General features: G+C 43.2%; 1 protein-coding gene across 11 annotated transcripts in view; it reads right to left on the bottom strand.

Moving 5' to 3' along the window:
• ARL5A (ADP ribosylation factor like GTPase 5A) overlaps window positions 1–7,040 on the bottom strand; it is an 87,983-nt gene extending 80,943 nt beyond the window's left edge. For 6 of the 11 annotated variants that reach the window (XR_010150087.1, XR_010150086.1, XR_010150089.1 and 3 more), the window contains exon 1: window positions 6,491–7,040. Coding sequence is in view for 1 of the 11 variants with exons in the window: in XM_001136344.7 (XP_001136344.3) it covers window positions 6,491–6,959 (469 nt within the window). In the remaining 10 variants the exon portion in view is untranslated. The remainder of the gene's footprint in view (window positions 1–6,490) is intronic. The other 5 variants (XR_010150090.1, XR_010150091.1, XR_008546794.2 and 2 more) reach the window with 2 other exon arrangements.
• Between the last annotated feature and the right edge of the window lie 271 nt (window positions 7,041–7,311).

Raw genomic sequence — 7,311 nt, forward strand, 5'->3', positions numbered from 1 at the left:
CAGGCTAGAGTGCAGTGGTGTGAGCTTGGCTCAATGAAACCTCTACCTCCCAGGTTCAAACGATTCTCCTCCTGCCTCAGCCTCTCAAGCAGCTGGGACTACAGGCAGGCACTACCATGCCCGGCTTTTTTTCTTCTTTTTTCTTTTTTTTTGAGACGGAGTCTCGCCGTATGCCCGGCTAATTTTTTAATTTATTTATATTTATTTATTTAGAGATGGCGTCTCGCCCTGTCACCCAGGCTGGAGTGCAATGGCATGATCTCGGCTCACTGCAACCTCTGCCTCCCAGGTTCAAGGGATTCTCCTGCCTCAGCCTCCCGAGTAGCTGGAACTACAGGTGCGCACCACCACGCCCAGCTAATTTTTGTATTTTTAGTAGAGACGGGATTTCACCATATTGGCCAGGCTGGTCTTGAACTCCTGACCTCATGATCCACCTGCCTCGGCCTCCCAAAGTGCTGGGATTACAGGTGTGAACCACCTGTACGTGAATCATCAGAAGGTTACCGTGCCTGGCCTAATTTTTGTATTTTTAGTAGAGATAGGGGTTTTGCCATGTTGGCCAAGCTGGTCTTGAACTCCTGACCTCAGGTGATCCGTCTGCCTTGGCCTCCCAAAGTGCTGGGATTACAGGCATGAGCCACTGCGTCCCGGCCACCAATGACCATTTTTAATAGCTTCCTAAATCTAAGACATAGCATGTGGGTCACAATGAGAACTATAAAATTAAGACCAAACTGTGCAATGGGCTCAAAGACAAACGTGTCATCTCAATAATAGGGTCAGATTAGTCACAAAGTTTTTAATAGTAGATCAATTTCCTCTGAACATCCTTACTCTCATCACCACAGCCTGTTCCTTTCATTAGCAAGATGGAAAAGCATCTATACAAAATGTAAATTTGTAGCCAAAAAGTGCTATTAATGCACTTCAAAATAAAGACTTCATAGAATCCCAATATGCCTACTACAAGAATGTTATTGTGGACAAATGTAATAAAACTTTCAGCCATTCCAACTCTTTGATGCACAAGAATCATCAGAAGTTTACTGCTTAGTATGATTTTTCTTTTAGACTATGTCACAGCATTCCTGTATTTACTCAAATAAGCCACAACAACTGCACTGTTCTAATGCGTTGATGGAACTGTGAGTTACCAATTAGGCTTTAACATACCAATCAATACTTTACTGTTTTGTCATGAAAATTGCTTCTTGTTTCCCTTTTCCTTCATTTCCTTTTGACACAGGCAGTCTACCAGTTCCATTCATTGCCAGTTTTTAAAAGTTAATACATATTCCCCCAACTCATCAGTCAATAAATTAAGCATAATAATAATTGTTATTGTAGAGAATTACTATCTCTGTGAATCATACAACATCGGAAAACACAAAAACACCAGGGCAAATAAATGGAGAGACCTCTTGATTCATCATTTTTACCTCATATCTGAACTATCACTAAGCCCTATCAATTCTATGTCTCTCAGAGCAAAAAATTCCATTTGTCATGTTCACTATAGTTCTCTTAGTCCATAGGACAGCTCCTGGAATAAAGCATGAGCTTAATATTTTTCATGAATAAATAAATCAGATCTGGAAAATATAAAGGTTAGGAGAGAGATATCTGCTTAAGTCGTTTTGTATTAAAAGTTCAATTTTTAAAACTTAAAAGTCTTAACAATAAAAAGAAAGTTTGAAAATAAACTTGCTATTACAGTAATGGCAAATTAAGTTTCAGGGGAATAACCAAATTTTCTTTTGCACTATGAGGTTGCTGGAAAAAAAAAAGCAATGATTACACATGGCAAAATTAGAGATCCAATCAGGAGGCAGAAATCACACAATAATTTGAACTTGGAAAGTTCAACATCAAAAAAATATTACAGGGGACTGGAGTAATGAGAGATTGGCTAAAAGATTATGGGAATGACAAATATAAGAAGCACTCACTATCCCTAGGGTTGAGATAAAGGTCCTCCCCCTCCCTCCAGACTTAAGATGCAGATCTCGTTGGAGGGCACAGATAGTGGCTCACTGAATGGCAGAGAAGTAGCTGTGGTGAGGTGCCAGTGGAACCTGCCCAAAAATCCTCCCTCTTCGGTGCTGAGGAAAACTGTTTATTGAGAGGTATTTCACCGGAGACCTTCCATTATGAAACCAACTAAGACGGGTACTAGGGGAAGCTGTTGGCTGCTGCTGACCACTATGCAGTACAAGAGCCAGGCCTTGGAGACGGTGTTCATGCTACAAGCAGAGCCCGTCAAGAAAGCACACTATAACTAAGTACACACACCCTTTCCTCCTACAATGCCTCTCCAGTGCAGCCTACTGACAAAACTTAACATTTTGCCCAGTGGCAAAAGAAAAACGTTTAAAGGACCTAGCTCCACTTCCACAGAGCATGCAAAAAGGGTTTACAAATGGTCTCTGACTCGTGATGTTGTAAAAGCAATACACATTCAGTAGAAACCATACTTCGAGTACCCATGCAAAGATTCTGTTTTTCACTTTCAGTACAGTATTCAATAAATTACACGAGATATTCAACCTTTATTATAAAATAGGCTTTGGGTTAGATTTTGCCAACCTGTAAACTAACGTAAATGTTCTGAGCACGTATAAAGCAAGCTAGGCTAAAGCCATGGTTTTCAGTAAGTCTGGCATATTAAACTCATTTTTTACTTACTGTATTTTCAATTATCTATCTATTACAAATTATCAACTATCACAAATTGAGGAGCATCTGTATTAGAAGCTAAGAGGCACAGTCTACCCCTTGGCTACTCAGCTTCCATATGTACTCTTCTCCACACATTTAAACTCCCTAATAATAATAATAATAATGATAATAATAATAATAATAACAACAACAACAACAATAAGCCAGAAACAGAGGTGGCTTCCTCAGCATCAGGTTCCTGAAGCACAGGCAGCTTCTCCTGCACCCACTCATACTTATAATTCCTTTTCTAGCAACCAATCAAGAGAGCAATACAAGGCTATTAATGAGGAAATTCCACAACTTCTTTTATAGTTCACATCAGTCAGTTCTTTTTATCTGAGTCCTTCTTATACAAAGTCCTTCTTACACGAAGTTGTGTGCAAATGTGCGTGCGTGCATGTGTGTGTAGAACTAACTCTGGCACTAGATAATCTTGTTAAAATCCAGGTGTGTGTGCGTAGGACAAATAACTCCGGCACTACGTAATCGTGGTTAAAATCCAGGTCTATCACTTTTACCTATAGTGCTTTAAGCAAGTTACCTGTTTCCGTACCCCTGTAAAATAAGGGGAATAATATCTACCTTGTAGGGTTGTTGTAAAGAGTAAATCAACTAAGTGAATATTAAATCAAACAACCTGTGTGAACCTTGCACCAGTGTTAACCACTATTATTTTACTTGTAGAGACAAAGTGAGTTAATTTCCTGTCTCCCAACACTACATGAAAGCTCCATAAAGGCAGTGGAATTTGTCTGTTTTGTTCCCTTATCCCACCACGTAGAACACTTCCTGGACTAAATAGGTGTTAAAATATTTGTTTATTGAGAACAAGTAAACCACTGATCACAAGCTCTTCTATAAAAAAAGTTACTAATGGCAACTTTTCGAAGTTCTAAAGACAACTTAGAGATTAGCAACTGAAAAAGTTAATGGGGGGAGGAGGAGGGAGGGAAAAATGATGTCAATCTCTTAAGAGATTCCTTCAGGGTTTTAACTTGCCTGGCTCTGGCATATACCAGTTGCATGGCCTGGGGAAAAAAAAATCATTCCACTTAAGCCTCAGTTTTCCCTTTTCAGGGGAAATAACTACTTCAAAAGATTGTTAAAACATAAAATAAAATAAAATAAAATGATTTAAATGACAGCATCTAGGATAAAGTTTGTACTCTACTGAATCTCAGTATCAACTAAATGTGACCTCTGGTTTTTCTAGTTCGAGCGGTATACAAATAGCTTTCACTGTGCACTCAATCTGAGCTTTAACTGAAAAAGCTGTTCTCGAGGGGTTTCAGAAACAGGAGATACTGCATAGTTTAAGTTTCATCAGATGGCAAATTCTGTAATCTCCCGAAACATACTTTCCAAGAGTTTCTATGAAAAGAAAGTAAGATTGCATTCTGAATCCACTGAAGGTAAAACAAGAGCATCCAACACGTATCTAACTTATATATGTCCTATACAGAAAGAAAAAAAAAAACCCTGCTGGGCACCATGGCTCAGGCCTGTAATCCCAGCACTTTGGGAGGCCGAGGCGGGTGGATCACGAAGTCAAGAGATGGTGACCATCCTGGCCAACATGGTGAAACCCCATCTCTATGAAAAATACAAAAATTAGCTGGGTGTGGTGGCACGCACCTGTAGTCCAGCCACTCGGGAGGCTGAGGCAGGAGAATCGCTTGAACCCGGGAGGCACAGGTTGCAGTGGGCCAAGATCACACCACTGCACTCCAGCCTGGTGACAGAGCAAGACTCCATCTCAAAAAAACAAAAACAAAAACAAAACCCAACAAATATCTGGCATTAGATTAAATGGTGGATATTCGGAAAAGTGACCCTATTGATAAGACAGCCACACTGTTTAGCAGAAAAGAAATAATTTATTCACACTTTCACAATATTCATATCTAATTTTCTAGAACTTAACTTCATTAATTTCTCTATTAATTTCCGCCAAACTGCCATAAATGTCCCGTCAAAAATTACCACAAAATACAGGTTATAAAAACACTACTATTAGCAATTTGTAGTGATACCAGAGCACACACCCTTATTATTTACTACTCCAAGGAGCTGTTGGCAAAGTTCTCATTTATTCTTAACTTACAGAAACAAATAATTTTATCACTGACTCAAAATAGAAAGTGGTGATAACTCTTTTTCTGGCAGCACTAGAGCTCAATTCACGGTCTTTCTAAACCTCACAGCAGATGAAACACTAGCTTTGCTAAAAATAATACAAAATGATGGATGTTAAAACTAGAATAGATCTTATCTACTATAAGTACCATCAGTCTTACAGCAATGTACGTTTTAATATTTGCAATGTAGAAATAAAGTTTACAAGATTTGGAGGCTCCACAGATCCCTGGTGTGCTAGGTGAGAAAACCTAGACCAGAAAACCTGAGAGTTCAAGTGACTGCTTCCCACTCTCCTGCTCCCAACACTAACAGCCAGTCCAGTCAGAGACAGTGCTGATTAGAACTGATTTTCTCTACTTTATGAAAAATCCTCTTATCAGAAAAATTGATACTGCCCTTTCTTTCGGTATCACGTGACCTACACATCTGTGTGTGTGTGCGTGCGTAAAAGATACATTAGGGATCACAAGTTCTAGTTCTGCTTGCTTCCCCTAAGCTTCTTAAAAGAGCAGCTAGATCATGAAGAAGGTGGTGGTAGTAGTAGGTGTACATAATAGATGCCACCATTCACGTAAGTCTTTATTGGAAAACTGGGACGTGACACCATCAGCTTACACAACAGAAAAACACAAACTAAGTTCCTGACAGCGGAATGATGAACCACCCAACTTGAGTTAAAAAGAAACAAAAGTACACTACTGTATCTTAATAAGTATCCAGTCTTTGGGTTAAAATTGTATTCTCTTTCCCCAGTTTTAGTCATTTTGTAACAAATTTTAACAAGCCTGATAGGTATTTCATGGCCATGTCTGAGGTTGGCTGAACTTAAGCATCCCTATATAACACACTTTACACTTAGTAACTTGCTAGTTACCTATGGTTAACAAATGTTTCATATGGTATGTTTTTAAAACTTTCGGTGAAACACTTTAACATTTTTAACCCAGCAAAACAAACAAAAACTGTGTCTAATAACCCACACGAGTAGAAAAATGACCTTAAGCTTAACCTTAAACACAGATATTATAAGTAAAACAAATGGAGAGAAGTCCATCTCTATTCAGGAGGCAGAAGAACCCCCCCTGCCCCCAACACACACAAAGACGGGTGGCAGTGGAGGGCAGGCTCATAAACCAGAGGTGTAATGGACAAGTCGAGCGATTCCTCCCGTTTTCCGCATTCTGCAACCCTCGGTCGCTCAGTGGTGCGGTTAGGGCCGCAATCTATAACCTTCATTCCAGAAGACCCCAGCACTTCTATGTGGTGTCCAAACACAACTGGTGAGCAAAGAAAGGGCTGAAAGACAGGCCAGGCCGTGCTACTCAGGGACGTCGGACCTAGGGCAAGAAACCTTTACCACTCTCATTCGAAATCGGAGCAATGGGTCTATTACGGAAAAGACTTCTTAGGAAGGTCTCCTAAGACAAAGGGCTGCGAGTCAGGAACCATCCCCAAGCTCGGGAGCCGGGACCGAACGGTCCCGGGCCCGTATCCGCGCAGCCTGCACCCCGCGCTGAGCTGGCGCCCGACCGAGCCGCCCACATTCCGAAGTATTCGGAGACCCCCACCTAGCCGGCCCGAGCTGACCCTCTCCCCAACCCGTACGCCCGCGGACCGAGCTCCTCACCCTGGTGATTGAACAGTCTCCATATTCTGGTGAAGAGAATTCCCATTCTCGGGCAGCGGACCCCCCCCCCCTCCAGACACCCGGGCCGCCTGGCTTCCCCTGGCTCAGGCTGAGGGGGAGGAGAGAGACGCGCTGGAGCCTCCGCCTCTGCTGCTGCTCCCGCGCTGGTCGCGGGCCCGCTTCCAGGGAACCGGAGGGAGGCCGAAGCCCAGGCCGCCCTGCCGCGCGCAAGGCCCCGCCGCTGCCGCCGCGGCACTCGCCTGGCTCGCGGACATCGCCGCCGCGTTGTCTGCGACGAGCCTCGCGGGCCACCGTCCTCCCCCAGCTCCTCTCGGGCGGCTGCGGTGGCGACGACCACGCGGGCGGGGGAAGTGAAGGGGCGGGCCTGGAGGGACGTGAGTGCGCAGGCGCGCGGCCAGAGGGGCGGAGCGTAGGAAAGGGCGCCCGCCCTGTCCTCGCTTATTTGCATAACCAAGACTGCGGAAGGCGCAGGACTTTACCCTGGGACTGAGGCTGTGAAGACCGCAAGTTGGGGCAGATGGCTTCCGACTGCTTGCTGTTGCGTCCCCGAGTATTTATATTTCCCTCGAATCTTCTCCATTGCGCCATAATGTAAACATATAATTGAGTACCCCATGTGCATCCCCAACCCTTCACATACACTACACTAAAAGTTCCACGTCATGACTCTTTAAGAGATTGTGTCCCCTGTGGGTCTTTGAGGGAAAAGTCTGCTGCCCTCTGACACTCAGCTGAAGTCAGTGGCCTTACCTAGATAGTCACCTTAAAGCCATTTTTGCACTTCAGGGCTCTTTTCTCTC

Source organism: Pan troglodytes, chromosome 13 (genome assembly GCF_028858775.2).
Source record: "Pan troglodytes isolate AG18354 chromosome 13, NHGRI_mPanTro3-v2.0_pri, whole genome shotgun sequence".
NCBI lineage: Eukaryota > Metazoa > Chordata > Mammalia > Primates > Hominidae > Pan > Pan troglodytes.